Source organism: Camelus dromedarius, chromosome 16 (assembly GCF_036321535.1).
Source record: "Camelus dromedarius isolate mCamDro1 chromosome 16, mCamDro1.pat, whole genome shotgun sequence".
Lineage (NCBI taxonomy): Eukaryota > Metazoa > Chordata > Mammalia > Artiodactyla > Camelidae > Camelus > Camelus dromedarius.
The window spans coordinates 15,252,773-15,279,460 of NC_087451.1; the positions used below are offsets into that span (position 1 = coordinate 15,252,773).

Consider the following 26,688-nt stretch of genomic DNA (forward strand, 5'->3'; position numbering starts at 1 on the left):
CAGCTAGGGGAAAGGAAAAGAAAAATAGTTGGGGAGGATAATACAATCAAAACATTATTTTCAGGCAGATTTATACAAGGAGAAAAATATATTCTCCTACTTTATATACTTCAGATAATCACATTCTAGCAGCACTTAAAGAGGCAAGATTTACTATCCAGCTACAAAATTTGATTTATAAGCTACCCCAATCTTACATGCAGCAATTCCGAGGACATAAATTTGACCTCATTCTTTTTTTTTAAAGGGGCAAGCTGGAGCAGTGGATGTGGTTAGAATAAAAAGAAAAATGGTCCTGTAAAAAAGAACTTTCGAAGGAAATCTAGATATACATTGGGGGTGGACTATTACAGATAGATGCTCCTTTATGAGAAATCTCTCACACGTTTCCCTGTCCCTTTGAATGATTTCTCTAATTTCACTCACTTCCATAGCCTCAGAACCCAAGAAAGATAGCAATTTCCAGTACAGTGACTTCCTCCTATTAACTAAAATACTATTTAGAAGACTTTCATTTCTAGCAATGATCTTCAAGGTCACATTCTCTTAACAAATGCTTCTATTTTCCTGTTCAATTTACAATCCTTTTGGCTGCTGCCCCTGAAGACTTGAATAAATTGAAAGCAGTAGAATGACTGACCAAAACTATAATAATGAAATATACAGGTGATCTGCATATTTATATCCTCCTGAAAATCAGCAACAGTTTGAAATCTCACTTTCTCCTTTATGGAGTTGCCTCAAATGACATGCTAAAAGCACAAGGCATTTATTCTAAGCATGTTTCACTCATTATCATCTCCTTAAGGATACAATGATTACACAGTATCAGTTAATTTTTCCCTCTCAAACAAGTAAAATTTAGAGCTCATGATTTAATCCAAGATACTGCACAGAATGCCAATAATACATTTACTCACTGAATTCTAAAATGTTCTGCTTTTTTCCCATCTTCTTCCCCTGAATAAGAAAGTTGAACACATTTACCTAGTGGAGTTAACACATCCCATTATGGCAAGAAAGTCTGAATACACGTTAACAAGTAAGATTTAAAAATTAGACTCAATAAAACTCATTATTTCCTGAAGTGATTTAAGATGTTTTCTAATGAAATGAAAATATTCACAAGGCCAAAACACTACAAATAAATATCTACAGATAGACAAAAGGCACTCCTAAGAATCAAGGAGCTACTTGGCTCACAGGCCCTAAAAACACAAAAAAGTATGCTGCAGCATGAACAAAATAATTTATTGTGACATGACTTCTTACCTCCCTTTCAAGAGTAAGTAATCCCCTGCCAAGTTAGAGCCCTGAGATCATTTAAAAGGGACACTAAGAAATGCACGGGCCATTATCTTTTGGTACACTACTGAATTACTTACATACAACAGATTCAGTTTTCAGGAAGTTGCCGACCAAAACTGGATTAAACGTGTACCTTTGAATAATTACCATTTAAAAGTAATTCTGCAATGATGTAGTAAGTAGTACTGTAAATAGACTTAGTTTCATTTGTGGGTAAGCTGCCTTCAGAATTACCCTAAAAGACAATGTTTGACTTTAAATAATGTATACAAAGGAATTAAGTATCTTTATAAATAAATTTGCCACTGAAATATTAACCCTTCTAAAACCATTAATACCCAGCGCCACAATCACTATACAATAAAGTTTGTTATTATCAAGGGCTTACTCTATACCAGGTTCACTATTAAGTGCCCTGCAAGCTCTCTGTCCTTTATTTTTCACAATGATCCTATGATAAAACCACTGTTTATGATTTCCATTTTGTAGATAAGGATACTAAGATGTTTACAGAGACCACCAAGCTAAGAAATGGCAGAACCAGGATACAAACCCAAATCTGGCTGGTTCCAGGGCCTGAGCTTTACCCACCATGCTATAATACTGGAGAAAAAGAAAACACCATTTCACAGTCAAAAAGCACTTTTCTCTTTTTGAGATACTTTGATACAGAGTGAGTCAACTCTTTAAAAGAAAAAAAAAAAGTGATTAAATGCAATCTGGTATGCTGGATCGAATACTGGGACAGCAAAGGGACATCTGTGGTGAAACAGGTGAAATGAAGTCTGTACTTCACTTTATCATAATGTACTAATGCTGATTTCTTAGTTTTGACAAAGGCACCATGGTTATGTAAGATGTCTACATGAAGTGAAACTGAGTGAAGGATGTATGGGAACTCTCTGTACCGTCTTTGCAACTTTCCTATATTCCTAATATTCCTAAAAGTCGCCTCCAAAATGAGATTTAAAAAAAAAAAACTCTATTAGTAAATTGATAAAATAAAAGCTGGTAATAATTAAAATCTAAAGTGAGAATACACATTAAAAGATTTTTGCAAAGTTCATCATACAGGAAAACAAAAACTATTTGCTTCCTCTGTAAGTAAAGACAGAAGAGCAGAGACCGACCAGTCAGTTACAAGTTGTCCTTAGAACGAAGCAGCCGCCAGCGACTCCACTTACTCACACTCCATTCCTGCAGAAATTAATAGCGGCTCATCCTGTAGAACCAAACATAACACTACTTCTTGCTTGGGGAATCCAGACACAGACTGAGCATGTGACTTCCTACATCACTCTTACCCGGGGCCTACTACATACTGACATTCTTACACATGCCTACAGTTCTACCAGCTTTGGAACTTCTTTATGGACATCTGGCCAGAGCATTATGCATTTCTAATTTCACTTCTCTATAATATTTTAACTCTGTAACTCTATTAATATATGTTTTGAAATAACAGAAATCATATAAATTACTAAATTAAGTGAGGTCATTAATAGACAATTTAACATAGGCCACAAGGACAACAAATAAACTGTGACAAAAATCCTCCTCAAATTTAGAGTGATCTAGAGAGACTTCAGTTTTTCAATATCCATCATCTCAGAATGACAATAAACCACCATGCAATCTTCCAAGGGCTAAATGAACCCTACACTAACTGGAGAGCACATCATGTTAGGGCTGCTCCTCGGGAACAGCTGCAGTCTATTAAGCATTCACTCTATGCCAGACATTACTTAAATTTTTAAATAAATTATTCCTTCATGTTCAAAACAATCTGGTAAAACAGGCATTATTATCTCTACTTTTTATAGTTGAGGAAATTGAAAAGCTCATTTTAAATAACTTGCTCAAGGCCACCTTTCTAGTAAGCAGCCAAGCCAGGACTCCAAACAGTAGTCACTCAAATTTTCACAACCTTAGCACTACTGATGTTTTGGGACTGATGGATAATTCTCTGCTGCAGGCGGCTCCCCGTGCATTGCAGGATGTTTAAAGTATCCCTGAACCCTACCTACCACATGTCAATAGTGCCCTTCCCATCAGCTGTGACAATCAAAAATGTTTCCAGGCATTGCCACATGTCTCCTGGGAAGTCAAGTCGCCTCCAGTTGAGAACCACTGCCATAATCAATTCCACGCGCTTCTACACACTGGCTAGCACACAGTTAAACTCATAGTTTTCCTGAGAAGAAAAATGTTATTTTTCATAAAACAGCTTTCCAGAATAAGTTCAAATTAGAAGAAGCTGGCAGCTTAACTAGAACCTTTGCTAAAGGCTACACTGGACCAAGTTCTGAGAACATGCTGCTTGTGCAGAAAAATCTTCAACAAATGAAGACGTATTTTTTTTGTTTTGTTTTTTAATTTAGTAGTTTGTGCTTTGGCAGAGACAGTGGAAGAGGGGTATTCCTGGGGGGCAGCTCTCAGAGTGATGGCAGCAGAGCTGAGAAGGCTTAGAAGACAAGATCAAAGGGGCTACAGCCAAAGCACTTAGGAGACCTGGGCTCAAAAACAAAAAGCAAAGCACACGTGGCAGGGCTGTCAAGAGAGCCTCTGGAGGGGCAGGTTCTAGCGCAAACATTAACTGAAGCTGGAATACCTTAAAGCACCTCTGAGAGGAAAAATAAAAGCCGTAGTAAGGAGGGAAAATCCTAGCGTATAGGCAAAAAGCTAGAGAATAGTCACTATCACCCAAAAGTATATCTTTCTTGCAAATATAAATTTAGTGAGACAGATTTTTTAAAAATTCTGACATTTGTGAAGAAATCACGGGAGCATTCTCCTTTGGCTCCAAAGTGCTTCCACCTTCTGAATACAGGCTTACTTTCAAAATAACGGACTAATAAAATCTGCATCTGAAAATGAGTTTAGCTCTAATTCCCTCAGAAAAGATTTTACTGTATGAATCTGTACAGATATCAAAGGGACCTGAACCTTTTAAACTCACATCATAGCAATAACGTCAACCTCTGCCTAACATCTACTCCGTAATTACAGGAGCAGCGGCCATCACCTCACGAACCCCCCCGAGCCGCTTTAGTAGGTGCTTTTGATGCAATAGCTCAGTTACTACTCCTAACAACTCTCTAAGATGGTATCTCTCATTCTACAGAAGAGGAAACAGACTCGGGGAGGTTAAGCTAGGACTTAGCAGGGAGAATTTTTTTACTTCAAACTCTTATATTTTTCAAATAATATTTCACTGAAAGTCAGTTTTAACTGAAGTATAAAATGGTAAAACAACTGCAGGAAAATGGGGTGTGTGAGATTCCCCCCCCATAAAGACAGGAAATGAAAATATAATAAAGTCCTATTACTTGCAGCAAGGTTCCAGGAGTCAACCTGAAGGTCAACATAACCCCAAGAGTAGTCAGATCTTTATCTATATTTTATCCTCCAATTTCAAGGTCATTTCTCCAGATGTTCTAGTGCTTTCACATCTAGGATGCCCTTCTAAAGTGAGCTACAAAAAAAAAAAATTACATGGAAAAAAATTTTTTTAAATAAAGTGAGCTATAAGAAAACTACTAAGGTAAAACCCTGGAAGCATTCATTCCTGCTGCAAGAAGCTCTGATAGTTGCTGGTGCAGTGCTGCCACCATGTGGAGCAACTTCCGAAAAAGTAGAATTACCTCTCAAGAACAACAGGACTCATACCCATCATCAGAGTAAGAGGATTTCCTTTTAAAACAGTTCTCAGATAATTAAGGCTTTTATATGGTCAAAATTTTAACCATCCTGAGAAAATGAAACAGTTCTAAATGTGCGTGTGCACAGATATATTTAATTCTGTTGTATATATACACCCATGAAGGCAGTGACCAGTATGGGTACTGGGACTGAGCTCTAGGTTAGAATCCCGGCTACATTACCACTAGCTGTATGACTCTGGGATTATTCTTCAGCCTCTCCGAGTGTACATCTCTTAATCTCTAACATGGAATAACCTCTGTCAGAATACCCTCTAGTTCAGCAGATGTGAGAACTATGTGAAACATTGTACATAAAAGCATCTATCACTGTGCCTGACACAGAGTGCATGTAAATTTAAATTTCCTTTTTCCTGATGACATTAGGAAGGTCCATCATTATGGCCTTAGGACTTTCTCAGATGTCTGAGTTACTACACCTTACATTCCACCACTAGACGCTGGAAATTACTTGATATTCTTGCACTCACTCATTTCTTATCAGGTGCACTTGACCCTTCTGATAAAAGGAAAATCAGTGGTCTAAAGACAGTTGTAATACTTTTGGCAAAAAACAGGACATACAGTTGAGATGAAAAGCCTGGGTTCAAGATCCAAAGCAGGCATGTGTGTATGTGTGCTGGTTATCTCTTAGTCCACGCTTTCCGGTTCTTCACTAAAACAACAAGAAGGACAAACTTAAAAAATGATTTGAATGTATGTAAAATAAGGCCAGGACAGAGTCAGGCAATCGAGGTATCCCACTCTCAGGCTTGTGTAGGTGGAGTGGGCACCAGAGACTGGATGCCTCCTTAAGTTTTGCACCCTGGGCACCTTGCTAGCAAGACATTGAATAATGTTAGGGGCAACTTTTGCTTCTGAGAAGCCTGACAAGAGTAAGAAAAAATTCCTATTTAGAAGGCAGTAGTCCAACAATTTAATCTCTAATGCTGACACCTATTCTAGGAAAATCTGCAATAAAGATACAATAAAACATAAGACATTCCTGAAACAGTCTCTCACAAATCTACTAAGTGATCTTATTTTTTCTTTAAAAGTTTTCTCAAAGATATTTGTGAAACTGGTTTGTTTCTAAGCAAATACATAGGTAAGTATGACACAAACGTTTGCTTTATGATCCTTATCTTATTAGATACATGCACCCCAATGTTCACAGCTGCACTATTTACTATTGCCAAGATATGGAAACAGCCGAAACGCCCATCAACAGATGAGTGGTTTAAGATGTTGTATATATACACAACAGAGCAACACTCAGCTGCAAGAAAGAATGAAATATTGCCAATTACAGCAACATGGATGGACCAAGAGATCATCATACTAAGTGAAGCCAGAGAAAGATAAATATTGTGTCATTTACATGTGGAATCTAAAAAATAATACAAATGAATCTATATACAAAGCAAAAAGAGACTCACAGACACAGAAAACAAACTTACGGCTACCAAAAGGGGGAAGGGGGCAGGGAGGGATAAATTAGGAGTATAGGATTAACAGATACAAACTACTGTACATGAAACAGATAAGCAAAAAGGATTTACTGTATAACACAGCAAACAACATTCAATATCTTACAATAACCTATAATGGAAAATAATCTGAAATATATACATATATATAAAACTGAATTACTTAGCTATACATTTGAAACTAACACAACATTATAAATCAACTATATTTCAATTTTTTAAAAAAGACCCTTGTATTTTAGTATTTGGTTTTCAGCTCAGTAGGGTGTGAGACAATCTGTGGGACACACAGAAATCACACAGCTAACTTATGGATCAAAGTCCCAAAGATTTATTTTAAACAAGCTCTTTAAAAGAGACTCTTTTTAAATACTGTTCTCTTTATAAAAGCAAAAGCATATTACCATTGGATTTGAATCTGCTATGAGATCCCGCAGAGAATCCAGAAAGCCCTGATCTTCCACCATTTGGGCATTGATGTCATGGAGCTTTGCCACACAGACGGCCGCTGTCTTCCGGACATAGGGATCTTCATCCTTTAAGCACTTGCGGAGGGGCTCACAGAGATACTCTGTAATCTTGTCCACCCGGATGCACCCCATGGTTCTGACTGCCAAGGCCCGAATCAGAGGATTGGGATCTTCACAGTCCTACAAAAAACAATCATTGACAACTATAGGTGTACATGGTGACTAAGAGTAAACAGTCTGGTTTACAGAAGCCACAAAAGAATAATTAATGCAGGCCTCCAGTTACATTCTACATCAGAACCCGAACTCCCATACTATGCCTTTCCTACATTCACATCTTAGCTGCCTATTTAAGAGTTCCACTTAGGAATTCATTTACACATTGTGTTTCATATACACAATGAAGAAGTGCCCTGTAGGATTCATTCCAGAGCTGGGCAGAAGCTCAGAGAGCTGGTGTTACCAACCCCATGGCCATTAATGAACCTGCCCTAAAACTGAAAGTCTTTCGGTTTGTATTCTGGTACAGGAAGAAATCAGAAATTGGAAAGACGTGTCCCACTCCACAAATACCGAGTAGGCAGAAATGAGGACTAGATTTCTGGGGCCCACAGCCAAGAAAGCAAAGGAGAATCCAGAGCTGGTTTGAGCTCAACCTAAGTTCCTTGAGCGAAGCAGCAGAGAGGGCCCTCTGAGATCCTGATTAACATGCATTCTCCTTTCCTATGCACATGCTAACTTCCTCAAAATGTAAACTAAATGCCTTCCAATGATATCATCCATCTATGAATCACCAGACAGAAAGAATGAAATGTTACGGTCTGAATCTGCACACTGTAGCTAAATACAGAAAAAGAACAAAACTTCCATGAGAAGGAAGAAAGCATGCTGTTTATTCTTCAAAACAGTTTAACAAAAGCTAATTTTAGAAATGTCTGATTTTTGTTTTTAATGCAGACTAAATTCCAGAGGAAAGAAAACAAGAAAAAAAAATTAATAAGAACCTCATTATTACGTTCATCAAATCTAATGGTAGGATAAATTTGACTGGATATTCAATAATATTAATATTAATCTTTAATTGTCAGTTTTTAAAGATGCAACAATGGTATTGTAGGTATGTCTAAAAGAGAGATCTTATTCTGACAAATGTAAGGACAAAATGATTTAGTTTTCACCCTTAAGATGTTTGCAATTTGCTTTAAAATTATCCAGGAGGCAGTGGTCAGGAATGTATGCATGGAAAGCATAAGTTAGACAAGACTGGTCATGGGTTGTTAACCATTAAAACTATAAGATTTAGGACTTTATTGTACTATTCCCACTACCTGAATATATTTGAAAATTTCCAAATAAAAAAGAATCTAATGTTGTTAAGTCCTATTAAATGAAACAAAATGAAGCAGTAGCTTCTGGAGTTTCCACTACTTCTAACTCATAAGCATAATTTCTACAAAGATACAATAGGTAAAGCCTCAGTAGTATCATTGATACTACAATGATACGCCCAACCTCTGTCAGCCTTGGAAGGTAAAAGAGGGAGGTTTCACCTGGTTTTCTTCTCCCATCTGGCAAGGATGCACCAAGCCCACCTGACAGAAGGTTCACCACATGGCCCGAACTGGATGACAAACACTGGCATACAGAATGCTTGAAACATGAACCTCCCTACTCACTGCCAGTACTTCTCTAGAGGCCCTCTTGTGGAACAGAGGTTGCTTATTTGCAATGCGGACACAAACTATATCAAGAGACGCTTCTGAAAACGTTACCTGAGGTAGAAGAGATTGCTCATGAGTCCCTGGGAAAAAGTTACCTTCACAAAGCTGTTGACGGCCATGATGGCCATGTCTGGCTGACTCTTGGCATAGTTCATCAAGTAGAGATACACGAGCTTCTTTAGTTCCAGGTTGTCAGTCTGCATACAGTTCACTACATCTGGAAAGAGAGAGCTGAGAAGAGAAAAGAGAAAGGGAAAGTGAACAGATGTTGGTGCCAAGCTGTTGGATAGAACACAGAGAAACGGCCTTAATTTACAAAGTGATCTGATGCAAGGACAAATGTCCCTACAGTGGTAATAATTATCACAGAAATGAATTACTAAAGAAATTATAGTAATGGTCTCAAGAAGATGTCTAAAAATCTATTTTTAAAAAACTTTTTACTATGACAATTTTCAAAGTAGAGAGAGTAGTATAATGAACCCGATTTATCCATCACTCAGCTGCAAACAAATATTGACATATGCCCGATCTTGTTTTGTATTTGACCTCAAACTGCTCTCCCTCACCCAGTCCCTACCCCATCTTGTTGCTCTAAACAATTTTAAAACAAATCCTAGACATAGCATTTCGTATATAAAATCCTAGTGTATAGATTTAGGAATCTTTTTTTTAATCACTATATCACACAAAAAAATTAACAGTAATTCTTTATATCAGTTCTTTGCAGTTTCAAAGCACTACAGTTGTTATACTTTTAATATGCATATTCTTCCATCCATCCCTGACCAGTAGAAATTTACTTAGTTAGCTCCTGAGTCCCTGTGCTATGACTCCGTATCTTCAATAGCTTCCTTGCTTCCTCGTAGGACAAGATGCTCCATCCAGGCTCATTCTGTACATTTCTAATCTCACAACTGAAATCAGTCATTTCTCTAAAATGTCTTCATTCCCTTTTAGTGGAGTTTACGAATATATTTTTAACATTACACATTCAGACAAATGAAAATCGGAGTGTACTCAAATATAAAAGGAGTTTATATTTTTCCCAATTTCAAGTCATTTCATCATTTACCATTCTCCTGTAAAGCCAAAGGAAAGAAATTTATGTTTCCATTCATGAAGTAGTTTGGAAGAGTTGAGCTTGTCAGATTTTAATGTATAAGCTGTACTTTTAAAATACAGGTTGACCATAATTTTATGGAAAATTAGCAATTACCCTTCCCTCTAAGGTTTTATCAAAGTACCTGATAAATTTTACATACTTCTAAATACCTTGCTACTAGTATAGAAGAAAGAGCAGCATATGTCAGCGTCGTTTTACAGAAACGTAAGAAAATGACTGAAGTAACTAGTCACATGGTATAGCTTCCACACACAGAAACAATACGGGCATACCTCATTTTATTGTGCTTTGCTGTACTGTGCTTCTCAGATAAAGTATTTATTACAAATTGAAGGTTTGTGGCAACCCTGCATTGTCAGATGATGGTTAGTATCTTTCAGCAATAAAGTATTTTTTAATTAAGGTACACACCTTTTAAAATTCATAAAGCTATTGCACACTTAATAGACTACAGTATAAACATAACTTTTACATGCACTGGGAAACCAAAAAATTCATGTACTCGCTTTATTGCAATATCTGTTTTATTGCAGTGGGCTGGAACTGAATCTTCAGTATCTCCAAGGTATGCCTATATACAGCAATAAAATGATTTGCAAAAAGGAAGATGGGCTGCAAAGTTAAATAATCCACCATATCTCCAATGAACCAATGACATCTGCGCTGGAAGGCAAACTATTTAACTTGCATGTAGGTACCTACTATAGTTTCATGCCCATGCAGATACTTAAAAAACACTATAAACGCTCTCCAAAAATGAGTGTTCTTTCTATTTCTTTTGGGAATAGCTCATGTGTAAAACAGTAAAATCAGTAAATAAATGTGAAACATTAACCAATAGTAAATTTAAGATCCTAAATAATTTAATTCCAACAGCCAACACAAGATCAAGAAGGTCTTGATAAGAATAGTCAAAAAAAAAAAAAACTGTTAAGTACCAAACCACAAAGCTAGAAACATGAACTTTCCAATATGGTAGCAACTAGTCACACAGTCTACTAAGTGAACATTTACAGTGTGGCTGGTCCAAGCTAAGATGTGATATACATGTAAAACAAACACTGGATTTTGAAGACCCAGTATGAAAATGTAATGTAAAATATCTCATTAACAGGTTTTATATTAATTTCTTGCTGACATGAAACTATTTTGGACATACTGAATTAAATAAAATGTATTACTTACTGTCATTATAAATTAATTTTACCGATTTTTTACTTTTTAAATGTAGCTCCTAGAAAATTTAAAAGTACATATGTGGCTTGCAGTGTATTTCTATTGGATAGCCCTGAACTTGAGGTTCTTGCAGGAGAGACTGAAATATAATAACCTACAAAGAGCTTATCTCAATTTCCTGTTTCTCTGAACTATCTGTCTAGGCATAGCACAAACCTCATCTTCTCTAAGAAGGGTTCTTCAGCTCTTCTTATTTACATGGATCTCTCTTTTGTGGAATAGTTATTACCTTTAATATACACACTCTTGTACCTAATTACATAATTGTATTATTCCATAACTTTTCAAATTTTGGGTCTTTTCAACCAAGTGCTAGGAAGGCTAGAAAATATGTACTAACCTTTTGTTTAAATTATGGTATGTGGTATAGTGCTAGGCACAAAACAAATTATCGGCAATGAACAGATTAACAAATAGTATTTACCAAAGGCAAAAGGAAATTCAAAGAGTTTTAACTTCTCTGTAGGATATAGAAATAAGCTCGGCAAGAACACAAAGGTCCCAACACTGAGATATGCTGACTTTTACCAGTTCATCTGTATGAATGCTCTCAATCTAGATTTATTCTTTGGCAAAAACAGCCCTTCGGTGACTAGACAGATTATCAGGAGGCAAACCACAGCCTGTGGGCCAAATTCAGCTCACCACCTACGTTTGTATGAGCTGTGAGTTAAAAGTGGTGTTTACAGATGAACATTTACAACTGATTTGACGATGCAGAACACTCTGAACCTCAATTAAGCAAAATGTTACCTCCCTAAAAGAATCCCAGTCTTCCCATTCGTAGACCTACAGTACAAAAAAAATACTGTATTTTGAATTTTTGTCAGCAAAAAAATTTGTGGAAAATTGTTTCCTCTCTTGTTATATAATTACCTACATAATAACCTCCATTGTTTGCCTCTTAGCCTACTAAATCCAAAGTATTTACTATCTTGCCCTTTACAGAAAAACTCTGTGGACCTCTGAGATAGATGGTCACTAAACAAGTTAGGAACCAAATGTGCTTACAAGTTCTCCAACACCCTAATTTCTACTTTAAAGTCAAAACTCACCTGTCAAATTTTTTCCCTTGAAGTGACAGGTTCTCTTTTTTCATTTTTGATAAAATGTCTCCCAAGTATTGAAGTATGATTAACTATGATTTGTCTGTCAACCATTCTTTCTCATAAAAATGGTGTTTCCAAGTCAATCGCGCAAGGGCTCATTTTCAAGTCAACCATCACAGCTTTGCTATAAAGCAAAGAGCTTTATGCATAATTCCTGTCTCACCGCAACAGAGTATTAAAAAGACCTGAACTCAAGATTCAAGGTTTAATAAAATAAATTTTTAATGCTTCATGAGGGACAGTCCTAAGTGAAACCACACTTTCTTCCTGCAAGTACATGGTGGCGAAGAACACAGTGACTACGCAGTGTTACAGTTTGGCACCACTGCGTTAATTCACACTAAGGCATGAGCCATGCAACTGTCAACACAGTGAAAAAGGCAAATAGCATCTAAGTATTATGACAAGAATAGCTTGACTTCATGGACCCCATGAAAGGATCATAGGAATCCTCAGAGGCCTGCAGACAACCCTTACTTATTTCCAAATGGTCTTGCTATATTATAGGAAAAAAAGAGGGGGGAAAAAGACCAATTGGATTTTGTTAACATTGGTTTTCAATTTGGAATTCAGCAAACAAATGTAGAGTTGTAAAGTTGAGGGCACTGGCTTGAGGCAATAAAAGTACATACGAGCTTCTGCTTTTCAGTATATTTTTATCATCTTGTAAAACTACCTCAGCAACAGATCTGTAACTGTGTCAGCTCTCAGAGGTTTTATGCTAGATCTGTATGCAAGTGAAATCAAACTGGTTTCACTCTAAAAAAACAAACAAAAACCACTTGGTCACAGAGTTAATATAAAAACAACTACATTTCCTGATGACGTTTTCAGCGGGACAAACTCACTCTTACATGTTCTGATTGTAATAACTTTAAATGAAGAGCAATAAAAGCCACAGTATGGGTCTAAAGTGAGCAAGGCAGGAGAGATTGCCCTTACCTAACATCCTTCCCCACAGTCATAGCAGCAATCACTTTCTTCACAGCCTCCTTCCTCTTTTCTTTCTTCTCATTGTTGAGCTCAGCCTTTAATTCAAAGATTTCTCCTAGAAGAGAACAAATAGGTGAGGTCCCAAGACCAGAGGAGCAGAATACTGCACTATGTAGTAACACCACAACAGCTGACCAGAGGCAGGGCTGCAACTGAAATAAGATTATTTAAAAATTATAGGATAGGTCCCATTCAAATCCCTAGAATATTAACTGACCCACAGATAAGGATGCCATCTTTTAGGTTATGACTGGAAAGGAAGGTGCAAGCCAGATCTAGGAAGCACAGAAGTGGGAAAAAGCAAATCTCATGACATCTTACTATAATGGAGAGAGAATGGCATCTGAGGGATGATCTCCCATCAGAATTTCAAAGTCCTGGGGAAAAAATAAATGTAAGCAGGGAACAGGTTCATCAATGTTTCCAAACCAGAAAAGACTCCTCATTCACCTACTCTCAACTCTACAAAGAACTAAGGTCACGGAGTGGGTGAGGGACAGAGCTGGCCTTAGAAGTACGTCTCTCGACTCCTGAATCCAGAGGTTCTCAACCACAGCCACATACTGCTTCCTGGGAAGTATCTGCAAATACCAATGCTCAGGTTCCACTCTGAACCAAACAAATCAAAATGTCATGGAGTAGATCTCCTAAGTTTCTTTTTTTTTTTTTAAGTTTCCCTAAGTGATTCTAATGTACAACTAGGGTTGTGAATCATAGCTCTAATTAGTACTTTAAGATGTTAATGGGCTTTAAGGCCCCAACCTGTCCAGTCAATCTAACAAAAGAAATAATAACCCTGAAGCTTCAAGAACGGTACAAACCAGTCACTTCTAAAGGTACAATCTTAAATGACTGACCGCTCAGACCCAGCACTGTGAAATGCTAGAACTGTCACCACTATTTTAAGGCCAGGGCTCACCTACCTTCAGGAATCTGCAACTGCAGTAAGAGAGAAGGTAACAATCCTCAACTGGTTTTAAAAGAAAGAAGAAAATATACCATAAGATCATGAAAAAGATGTTGACTACTCAACCCACTTCAACCTTCCATCTAGAGTACTGCCTCATTTTCTTCCACCTTTCTGACTATTCCTGAAGTTCATTTTAACCTCATTCACCAGCATAGAAATAGTGGGGACAGCAAACTATGTGATCTGCTGAAGCTTCTAAATGGGAAGGATGAAACTGGTTAAGAAATACAGAAGTTGAGCACTAAAAAAGTTTATTATATCAATATCCACTGCCAACAAAGCAAACAAATTGTTACAAAAATTTGTTTTATTTGACAGCCACAAAAATAGCACAGCCAGAAAAGCTGGACCCTTTAGAGTCATTCTCCTTTTTGCCAAGTCCTCTGCTGCCAAATCCAGCTCTTAGGATTCCCATCATTTACTTCTGGGAATAGTAAAGGACAAGCACCAGGGTTTCAGAAAATCTGAATCGTGAAGAACAGCAGGAGTTGAAGAATCAAAACAGGATGTAACTGGAATTATTCTGACTCCAGTAGCATAAATTTAAAGAATATATTCCAGTGACAGTTCTGGTGGGTGTTACAGGAAATAAAAGGAACACAGTCTACCCATTTTTAAAAATGTGGTATTTATCCAGCCGTGATTCATCTATAAGTCTCAAACTTTTACAAATCCCTGAATAAAAAAGGTTTCCAGGAACCATTACAAGAGAAGGTTTGAAGAGTTAGGTTAGTTTCTAATCATATCTTTTCATGTCACTGTAGACAACAGCTTGGTCATCAAAGCACACAAAATGTTAACAGAAGAAATAAATGCATTTCAGAATGATATGAGAATCAGAAAAAAAAGCTGAAAACGAATGACAAGGGACTATAATGGCTTTTGTAAGGTGTAAGTAATAAAAATCGGAAGAAGTTGTGTGGACCCAAGGTGGGGCACTAAATGAGGCAAGGTATCTCATACATACTACAGCTTTATTAAATTATTCTTTTCCCCTCCTCCTCCCCTTAATCAAATCTACCAAGCGTTGCTAGCAGCCAGCAATAGTTTTCAATCTCGGCTACACATTAGAAAAACCTAGGGAGCTTTAAAAAATCCCCACACCTAGATCATATCCCACTCCAAAGAAATCAGGATATCTGTATTGTTTCAGACTTCACTGGGGCAATATGCAGGCAAGGCTGAAGGCCACAGGCTAGTAGCTGATATAATCAAGCAACTCACTATGGTGTTTTCTGTACTGTGACAGAAGAGATTGTTTACCCTTAAATAACTCCAAATGACACAAAGGACAGATATGCCTGTGCTTCTCAGAAAATGTTCTAGTGCTCCAGGCCACTGTGTGTGCCCTCCTACTTTTTTTTTTTCTTTTTGAAATCATTTTAATCTTCTTTTTTTATGTGCATTATGGTAGTATTTAAAAAAAAATTTATTTAAGTAAAGTCAGTTTACAATGCTGTATTAAAATCATTTTAATCTTAAAGAAAAGTCGCAAAATTCCCCAACTGCTAACATTATGCCACATTTGTTTTATCATACTTTTTAGGTATTTATACATTTTTTATTCATTTAATAGTTAAACTGTAAAAAACACACACACACACACACACAAAAACATAAATACAAAACAGAAACAGACCCATAGACATAGAATACAAACTTGTGGTTGCCAAGGGGGCGGGGAGTGGAAAAGGACAGACTGGGAGTTCAAAATTTGTAGATACTGACAGGCATATGTAGAACAGATAAACAAGATTATACAGGAAAATATACAAAAGATCTTGTGGTAGCTCACAGCGAAAAAAAAAAGTGACAATGAATATATGTATGTTCATGTATAATTGAAAAATTGTGTTCTACACTGGAATTTGACACAACATTGTAAAATGACTATAACTCAATAAAAAAACTTAAAAAAAATAGTTAAACTGTACACATCATGTCTCATTAGCTCTAAAGATGTTAGTGTATAATTTCTAAGAAGAAGGAATTGTTATATAACCATAATACAATGATGGAAATCAGGAAATTTAGCATTATCAAATCCATAGACTTTACACAAAGATCTTGATAATGTCTTTTATAGCAATTTTACCCCCATGCCCAATTTAGGATCATGCATTGCATTTACTGTCTCTTTAGTCTCCTTTAATCTGAAACAGTTAATCAGCCTTTATCTTCACAATAATGACATTTTTTTAAAGTACATGCCAGTTATTTTATAGAATGCCCTCAGTTTGGGTCTGTAGTAGGTGTTCTCTCATGATCACACTGAGGTTGTACGTTTTGGCAGCCATAATTCATAAATGATGGTGTGTTCTCAGTGCATCACACCATTTTTACTTTTAACAAAAAAGAGGTCACGAAGAACAATGCACGTGTAGAGGGATATGAAAATATCAAGTTTCCATGCATTGTTTTACATGATCTCTTTTTTATTAAGATACAAAAATTTTTAAATTATATGTATTATTATATGCATAGAAAAGACTGGGGGTACAAACCGAGCTGTCCTCAGGAAATGGAACTGCAAGGGAGAGAGCTTTCATTTTTACTTTTTACACATCCATATTGCTTTAATAGCACTCCTTGTTATAAAATGTTTATTTCCAAATAAAAAAATTGAAAGAGAATAAATGTGCTTCTTTCTCTTTTACCCTCTTCAGATCTATTAATGTTCAGTGAATCAATCTTAGATCTATTCCTTTCACTAAAACCTTCAAGTCAAAACAGTGTGCATCATAACCCTATCTTTAAAAACTCACACTTTAACAATTTACTCAATACATTTTTTCTGTAAAAGTAGCAGATCCCCAATGAAAGGGTCCATAACATGCATGTCTGAGGAGCTCAGGAACATTCTACTTGAAACAATCTTACACCACGACTTTTGAAGAATCTTCAAAAAAGGCTTTGCTCAGGTTCTCATACTTACCTTTTTTATTGGTTGTAAAGTACTTGGAGTCAGTCATGGTTTCAGATCTTTAATGTGCACCTACAGCAAGAGAAAGGAATTCCTTTAACCAAGTTACTTATGTCCAGCAAGGCATTCAAATCATTTTAAGAACATTTACATGTAAGAATTTCAGTATTCAAAAATGAGTATCTTCATCCTTACCACCATCATTGGTGTCCCAAGGGACGCAAAGATAATTAAAAATGTAACTCTTACCTCAAAAAGCTAATTGTAGCAAAACCCAAAGGTCTAATGGAATAGAATGATAATCTGAAACTATCATGGTTTTATGATTTTATCCACAATTATCTCCTCAGAGTCTCCAAGACATAAAGCTATATCTTTTTGTAAATGCATTTTCTGTTAGTCACTCTAATATTTAAGATAAGGAAAAGTTTGTTTTGAAAGATCTCCCTATTACTCTCCATTAAGGGAAATCTGATTTACTTCCCTGACTCAAAATGGAGTCACCCAAAAACATGTATTTTGAAGCAGAGTAAAACTGAAAGAGAAAACAATTCTGCAAATCTATTCACCATTACATGCAACTACCAATGAAAAGAATCTCTTTCAGAAAACATAAGCCTAAATCAGGAGGACAATATTCTTTCATGACAAACACCGAGAGAGGCAAATATGCCTCACGCATGGATTTTTTTTAAATTACAGTTTTCATATTTTCAACAATCTACACTTACCTCAAAAGTATTCCCAAAGAAAATAATATCTGCTTATAGTTAAAAACAAGGCAAAAACTAAGATATTTGTTCAGTCACACTGAGTACAAAAGAGAATCAGGGAAAAGGATTAGGAAAAGGAAGGGAGTTAAAACTTAAAAGAACATGGATCCCAGCCTTAACTTTTCTGTTCCAACTTCCAGAATTAATCTAGCTGACATAAGCTCCACTGGTAAAACAAAAACAGCACTGACTGGTCACATTTCTCCCCAAATAATGAGATAATGTTTTCTGATTTGAGAAACTCTTATGACTCTGTCCAATGTACTTCACTTCTTTAAAACTACTAAAATTTTAGTAATATTCTGTCTGCACTCAAAAATTAGTTCCTTCTTCCTTACCACTCCATTATCATTAACAATACTTATTACCAAATTTAGGACAGAAACCCTGGCACCTGCTCATTACCATCTGGTCAAAACAACATGAGTGATAATGTACTTGTCAAACTTGAGTGATAACACCTTGACAAGCAACAGTAAATATGGATCTGAGAGAAAACACCTAAGCACTTTCCTTCAGTGTAATGAAAGAAAAGAAAAACAGAGCCAGAAAAACATAAAATAATGAAAAGAGCTTGGCTCAAATTTGATCTCTAAAATGCACCACTTGGACAATTTAAGAGATATCAGACTCACTGCTATGTTTCCAAGCAGCGACTTAATGTTTACAGTCTTGATCTCTATACAATACTGCTTTAGGTTGTACCAGCATTTCGCTGAATTACCTTGTTAAAAGAAGTGAGCTAGAGCTCACACAAATCATTATAGAATACAGAAATTTCTGTTTTGATAGTATTTGTTATAATTAAAGGTTAACCTGTAACAGAGGCTTGCCTTATGTAATATTTTCATAATGCCTTTCTAGCAAGAATTCGAAGAATGTTATAATCATTTAATCCATTCACAATGTAAACTAAATGTGAAGTGGGCAAACTGAAGAAAGGAATCCTTCGCATAAAAGGCCTGGAATAAATCTGAAGTTACCATCTAAGAACTTACATATACAAAGAGGAAAACCAGGACACACAAATGATTACGACAGTCTGACCAGAGGGCCACAGCTCAAGGCCATTACGATCTATCTAGGATGTTATTATGCATTCCAAATCCTTTGGGATCATCAAAACTTAAAACTTGCTTAAGATTTAAAAACAAAATCTGCTTGGAATTTTTCACTGTTTCTTTGAAAAAGGGCCCCCAAATCGTTCTGTTTTCTAAAGCTCTCATACACAAACACACATATCAAATTCACACATATCAAATTCTTAACAGAAGTTTTCAACACAATCTTTTAAACATTCAATGAACCTAGTCTTACATAGAAAACAAATTTATGGTTACCAAAGGGGAAAGGAGGCAGAGGGATAAATCAGGGGTTTGGCATTAGCAGATACAAACTACTATACATACAACAGATAAACAACAAGGTCCTACTGTAGGGCACAGGGAACTATATTCAATATCTTGTAATAAATTATAATGGAAAAGAATTTGAAAAAGAATATATATACAGAAACTGAATCACTTTGCTGAACACGAGAAACTAACACAAGATTGTAAATCAATTATAATTTTATATATATATATATAAAAACCTAGTTTTAAATCCTTCATTAGTGACCCACACATTTCATTCCCTCCCCTAACAAATTTCATCACTGAGGAATAGATCTGTCCTATTCATTGTGAGCACTTAGTGTTTTTAACTAGAGAATAATGTACCTACCCACAAAATTTCAGGGAAGAGGAGAGAATCAAGTACATAATCTTAGATCCTAAATTAAAAATCCCTGCTTTTAAAGAGAAAGGAGAAACATGACTCTCTTAGCTCACACTGTCCTACACAACAGTAATGAAATATCCCTTGCACATATTGGCAGAGAAACATTTTATCAAGTCAGTTCCTGCCTTAAGCCAAAAGAAACTCCAAAAAATAAAAATAGCCTAAACAAAAACAAATGAGAAGAGGCAGGGCTTGCACAACACTGTGTATGTACTAAATGCCACCGAACTGCCACTTTAAAATGGTTAATTTTACGTTATGTGAATTTCGCCTAAAAAAAAAAAAACTGCGTATTTTAAAATGAGCTATGCTTAATCACATGCCAGAGATGAACATAGCCAGATTCTCCAAAACATTCGATGGTAAAAACTGTTGTCTGCTTTAGAAGCCAAAGACAAAGCAGCCAAAATAGAGCTCAAAATAGAGAACAAATCAAGTGTTTGCTGAAGAGCCTCAAAAAATCAAGTTCCTCCTGAGTTGGGAGGAGTGGATTTGTTCCTTAGGAGAGCCCCAGGGCAAAGCCAAGCCGTCACACTACCTTTTTACTAGATCAAACTAGACAAGTCACTGGATGTTCTGAGGACTTGAGGTATGACCTAGGGACACTGTTTTTTTTTTTTTTTTTTTTTTTTTTAAATGAAGCTGCCACAATCAAAGCACAATCACTCTTACTTTCTTAGCCCAGAGTATGATGTCACTGCATTTCAGAAAAGGCCTCCGTGTACAGGGTTATACATCGAGATTTAACATAACCTAGTTTCTACTAAATATAGGCTGTGAAAGTCCCTTCTCAACTATTCCTCTCTCCTTCCAGTGCCCCTACAGAGAATATGGCCAGAAAAAAAAATAGGGTCTTAATTTCAAATGGCTCTCTGGGAAATGGCAGCTAAATTAGAGTTGATGAGGTCACTAAATTCCCTCTCCACATAAAGTTGGGCTTTACCCCAGTTGGTGCTTATAGAGAAAAACTCAACAGAGTTAATCAAATTATGAAGCAGAAAGGTCATTCTAACAATCTTTCATTACAAGGGTGAGAAGTGCTAATCAGGTATTTCAACATAATGCAAAGACAGCAGCATTGTCAGGTATCGATAAAGCACAAGAAATTACAACAGACAACTAATTACAAGAGACAAATCTGTAATTTCCGTCTAAAAATGACTACAAAGTAATTTATTAACATTATGATGTAGGAAGGAAGCTCAAAAGTTTTACATCCAATTCTTAACTGAAACTCTAGAAAACATAAACCTGGAAGGGAAGAAAGAAGGAAGAAAGGAGAACATGTCCCATCTAATTCGTTCCTTGTTCAGCTTGGTTCAAAACTTTGCCTAAAATTTAGTATTTTTTAAGATATGGATCTGTTTAAAGAAGAAGAAAAAAGATGGACGAACTGGACTTTCTTGAGTCTCTTAAGTCACAGAATGTTAGCTTTATACTAATTTTACCACTCAACTTTCAGTGAAGCTATCTGCAAAACACACTATGCTTTCTGCTTCTTTGGGAGTTTAAACTGTTAAGATACCTGCAAGCAGTTCTCACCTTACCACCAGGCTTAGTCATCACTGGAATGTGTTACACGTTTTCTTGTTCAGCTGCATCTCCTTCATCTGCTGCTTTCTATTATAACTTTGTAAGTGTATCCTGAGGCTAAGCAATGGAAGTATACCAGGAAGGTAATTAATAATTTAAATTGCTCCTCACTGAGACCACTTTCTTTGTCATTCTGCTTTTTCTAAGCTTATTGTGTTTACTTTCTTTTTAAAACCACAATGACTATAACAGTGTTTGGGATTTAAAACAAAACATTTCTTTTTAAAAGTCAAAGTTTAATGAAGGACGCATTCACACCTTATTCACACTGCTTCGTAATGAAGTACCCAAGAGAGTTCATTAAAAGCCTACTCCCCACCCCCCAAATAGAAGAGAGCTCTGGAAACTGCATGAATCAATTCTTCAGATTGAAAGACTATGGAATAACAGGAAGTTCCAGTTTCTTTACCTCTGTCTTAATCTACAATCTTTCTCAAACCAGACCATTCCTGCTAAGACAAGAAAGAAAAAATTTCGGGCTGAGATTTACTCCCACTTGCTTCCCGCTGTCTCACATCGGGTCAATTCTGGAGGTTTCTCTTCCCTTCCTCCAATGTCAGGAATTCCTCTTCTTTCCCCAGGTGGTCAAGATTTTAGGGATATGTTCCTCCATTACGAGGTGGGGGAGTGGTGTCTCAACCTCGATTTACGGAGGACCGGCGAGCTTTGTCCATTAATGAGCAAAGCTTTGGGGGAACCCCTTTTCCCTCTTGCCAGTTGGACACGTCCCAGCCTCTCAGTAAACGACATCAAACGGGGAAGAAGGAAGGTTCTCCCCTCGGCCTCCAGCCTCTACTCTCTACTGGCCACACCCGTGGCCTCTGGCCCTCCTAACCCCCCAGCTTCGAACATATCTTTCCTCCAGTGCCCCCCAACTCCCAGTTGCCACCCAGAGGATTCCCCCACCCCGCCTCAGCGGTGGAGTCCTTTTCTCCAACCCTCTTCCTCACAACGGTCACACCCGACGGCTCACTCCATCCTCAACGGTCACGCTCCTAGGATTTCCTCCCCTCCGCCCGTCTCCAACCCAACCTGGGTTTCCCCCTGCCCCATCAAAAAGGGACACACCCCAACCTTAGCCGCCCTGAACTCACCGGAGGCAAGGGCGGGGGTGGCGGCAACGGCCAGAGAGCACAGCCCGAGTGGTGGTGTAATGGTTTCCTGCACGTCACGACTCCTTCTCCAGGTCTAAGCCACTGCGCAAAACCCACTTTGCCAGGGACAAAGATGGTGGAACTGGAAGCTCTGACGTCAGAGAGACTCGACGGGTGACGTAATCCAAATGCGCGGGAGAACTAGAAAGGCGGTGAGCTCTGTCGCCTTAGAAACGGAAAAAACATTTGTGTGGTCGGGAAAAGACCTATGGTCCCGGCCTCCGAGGAAGTTCAGTGACTATCCGAAGGGATCTATTAATAAGCTGACATTCTCTGGATTTGTTTCATCACGCAGTTCTCTAAAAACTTACACACAGAGAGGGTGAAATATCTTGCTGATTTCTTGAGAGAGAGAGAGAGAGAGAGAGAGAGAGAGAGAGAGAGAGAGAGAGAGAGAGAGAGAGGAGAGAGAGAGAGAGAGAGCGAGCGAGCGAGCGAGCGAGCAGCTAATTTCCCTGGCCAGTATACAAGGGCAGTAGGACAGGCGGAGAGTAGTAGTGCAAGGAAAAGGGATCGACCTTGCATCAGATCTGAGTTCGAATCCCTGCTCTGAATGTGACTGGGAAAGTTACTTAACGTCTCCTCAACCTTAGTCTTATCTGTGAAATAAAGCCAATGGTATAACTCTCCTGAGTTTGTGAAGCTTAAAATGGATTAAGTAGGTATAGCGCCTAGCAGGTAATATGTGTGCTTACACAAAAGTAAGTTCCTTTCAGAAACCAAGACCTAGAAACCTCTGTATCTTCCCCTCAAAACTAAAACTTCCTGCCTAAAACTGCTCTAATAATAAAGTATTTAACAACAACAACAACAAAAAAGAAACATAGGAAGAGTGAGAGCCTGAGCCAGAAGATGAGAAATCAAAATGCAACAAAGGGGACTGAGAAATACTAAGAGAAGTGGAAAAAAAGCAGGCGATCATAACGATTTGGGATGTTTTAGAGTTCTAGGAAGTCATAGGAACTATATACTATATCTCTGAGGCCTAGCCCCCTCCTCAAAATGTGTTGAATGAATAAATGGATCAGTGAGTGGTCAACAAAGTTGCTGTAGGTAAAAGGAGGAAGGGCTGAAAAGTGTCCAAGGACTTAGCGACACAAAGGTCTCTGATGTCACTGCTGAGACCATCAGTGGAGATAATGAAGGCAAAAGCCATGCTACAAAAGTTTAAAGATAAATCAGAGGTAAGGAAATTCAAAGAGGAGTTAACAGATAACTCCAAAAGAAAGTATGGTTGAAAAGAGAAGAGATATAGATGGTATTTGAGGGAGAAGAGGGGCTTCAAGACAGCAGAATAGGAAGACATGGAGCTCACCTCCTCCCCAGATACATCAGAAATACATCTACATGTAGAACAATTCTCACAGAATACCTGCTAAGGGAGAGAGTAGCAAGATTTTTTTTAAAGGTAAATTCTACACTCAAATTTTCTTTACACTATCCCTTCAGCAATACATGGGTTCAATTATTTTTCCTACCCATATGACTCCAAAATATCTATCTCTAGCCTTGACCTGTTCCCAAAGCTTCCCCCACCAAATTGCCAACCACAACGATGGATAATTCTATACATATGGTCCACCCAAACTAACCAAATCATAAAGGGATGGTGGGGTGTTTGAAAAAATCTGGTTCCAGGCACAACTCGCAGAAGACAGAGGTGGATTTCATAAAGAAGACGCCACCAGAAAAATCTTTGATTCCTACCCACCTCTACCCAGTGACTATCCGAAAGGATCTATTAATAAGCTGACATTCTCTGGATTTGTTTCATCACGCAGTTCAAAAGCTTTCAACAGCTCATTTCCTCATTTGTACAGAACCTGTCCCTCTCCCAGTTTTCTTATCTCTGTGCTCTTTGGTTTTCTCATCCATGAAACAGGAGCAGTAGTAATATCCAATTATAATATTATTACAAGGATGAAATGAATTAGTGTACATAAAGCACTTAGAACTATGCCTGCACATAGTATGGATGATGCAATTATTTCCTATAATTGCAGTTATTTCAATAAATTACATTACCAAAAATTATAAGCCAGAAATCTAGGGGGGTCATTCTTGATTCCTCTCTCTCCCTTAACTGCCACATTCATTCCACCTCCAAGTTGTCAACCCTACCTTCAAAATATAATCTCAAATTCATCCTGCCCCCTCTTTTCACCTCATTAGCCACCATCACCTCTTGCCTAAACTACTAGAAACCTCAACCCTTCTCCCAACCATTATCCATCCAGCCATCAGATTTTTAACTTCTGAAGTAAAGTGAACATTCCAAAAAGTACACACATCATAAATGTAAAGCTTCATGAATTTTCACAAAGTAAACATAATCACATAACCATTACAGGGCCATCTTGAAAATATAACCTTGATCATGACTCTGGTGTATAAATCATTCAATGGCTTCCCATTACATTTTGACTAAAATCCAGTCTCCTTCCCATGGCCTGTGAGTCCCTGCATGGTTTGGACTGTCTACGTCTCTAATATCATTTTATCCTAATTTCAGTCACTCCTCATTTCCTCTTCATTTCACCTTTTCCTAGCTTTTGCAGCCCTCAAACACACCAAGCTCTTTCCCATCCTAAGGCCTTCACAACTGCCGTTTCTCCTGCCTAATGTTCATTTCTGCCAATTCCTCACATGGCTGACTGTCTCATAATTTAGGTCTCACTTTAATTGTAATCTCCTCATAAAGGCACACCCTGATAACCCAATCTAAAAGGTTCTGTTCTCCCAGCCCCCAACTCCTACCTCATCCCAGTCGTCTTACTCAATTTGTAAATTATTATTAGAGTTTATTTACTTATTATCTTCCTCTCCAACTAGGCTGTAAATTCCAAGAGGGCAGATACCACATCTATTTTTATTACTTCTTCGTAATCCACCTATATCTACTTTTCAATATACTCTCTACTTTTCCTTTCTGTGGCTCTATATTTAAAGCAAACAAGTTTCTATTTACGTACAATCCATACTGCTCCCTTAACCTGGAAAGCCTTGTTACCATCACTGCGACTTTCCTCAAATGTACTCATTTTTCAAGGTCCACCTAATCCACAAAACTTTGTCAGTGGACACCTAGTCCTGACATGAGGTACCGGAGATACCAGGTTACATCATTGTATTAGAAAGCAACTGGCAGAGAACCTAAGATAAAACATAAGGTTAGAAATGTGCTTCGCTTTGTTTGGTTACATAAGCCAATACAGGCCTTCTGTTTAAGCTAGTTTGAATGCCTCATTTCTCCTAGCTGGTATTGTCTCTTTCTCTAAACTCACACCATATTAACCTATTTAATGGCTCTTAATAGCTTTTAACATAAACATAATCATTTTTTGTGTATCTTATCTCATTTATTACACCATAAACCTGAGTGGGATCTGTGATGAGGTGTTTATTATTTGTTGGCTGTAATCATTGACATTGTTATTTTTGACTGCCTTTCCTTTTTTTTTTTTCATGTAATAATGTCAGTTTACTTTTGGAGTATTCTCAAAGGACTACTAAAGTGTCTTGCCCTCTTTTGGCTAAGAGTGAAACACGGAGTGGAGAGGAAATCTGAACCAAGGTACGTCAATAGGAATTTGAATCATACAGTGATTGACAGACAGAAATTTGTTGAAGTTCATTCCCTGCAACAATGATGCCTGGATGAGACTTTGCTAAATCTTGCTAGAAACATCCGGCAGGACAGTGATTCCTGTTCTTTCAGAGCTGGCTTTCCTTATTTCGATAGCTACTCCACATTCTTCTCATAATTTTTCAGTTTAAATTAGCCTGTTTTCTGTTGCTTGTAACCAAAGAACCCTAACTGATATAAATGTGTAACTTCCCATTCCTCTCAATTGATGCTGTTTCTTAACTTTTTCTTTTTGCCTGTATGTGGTAGCTACCATTGATTAAGCACCTAATGCCTGGTGCTTTATATAGATACATTATCTCTAGTCCTTAATACTATAAGGTAAAAATCTTGTATCAATGTGACTTTCTCCAGCAGGTATTTTGGTAGACTACAAAACACTTTTTAGAACTATAATTAAGGTTAACTTGCAAGATTTTATTTCTCCTATTGAAACAACTATATCCAAACCTTGTTTTCCAGCGTTCTCATTATGTGAACCAATTAACTATCTTTATACCATATGGTCCTCTAGGGCAGTGATTAATACCCTCTACTTCTAGCTATTTAGCTCGGGGCGGGGCGGGTGACTGGAAGGAGAAGGAGGGAGATGAGAGAGGTACAAATTCAATAAACTTACAGCAGCAACTCAAACATGGCAATTGCACATGTGAAAGCACTTTACAAACGGTAAGGTTAATTATATTAATTTTG

The 26,688-nt window shown here is 37.3% G+C and overlaps 1 protein-coding gene across 3 annotated transcripts in view; it reads right to left on the reverse strand.

The window, feature by feature from the left end:
* The window catches only part of AP2B1 (adaptor related protein complex 2 subunit beta 1), a 140,632-nt gene that overhangs the window by 80,148 nt on the left and 33,796 nt on the right, over positions 1–26,688 (reverse strand). For 2 of the 3 annotated variants that reach the window (XM_010990511.3, XM_010990510.3), the window contains exons 1-5: positions 22,290–22,438; positions 17,060–17,119; positions 13,104–13,209; positions 8,786–8,921; positions 6,904–7,149 (exon numbers count right to left, since the gene is read on the reverse strand). In XM_010990511.3, the coding sequence (XP_010988813.1) occupies positions 6,904–7,149; positions 8,786–8,921; positions 13,104–13,209; positions 17,060–17,096 (525 nt within the window). In that variant the 5' untranslated portion in view covers positions 17,097–17,119; positions 22,290–22,438. Of the gene's footprint in view, positions 1–6,903; positions 7,150–8,785; positions 8,922–13,103; positions 13,210–17,059; positions 17,120–22,289; positions 22,439–26,688 lie in introns of those variants that run through there. The other variant, XM_064495032.1, reaches the window with a different exon arrangement.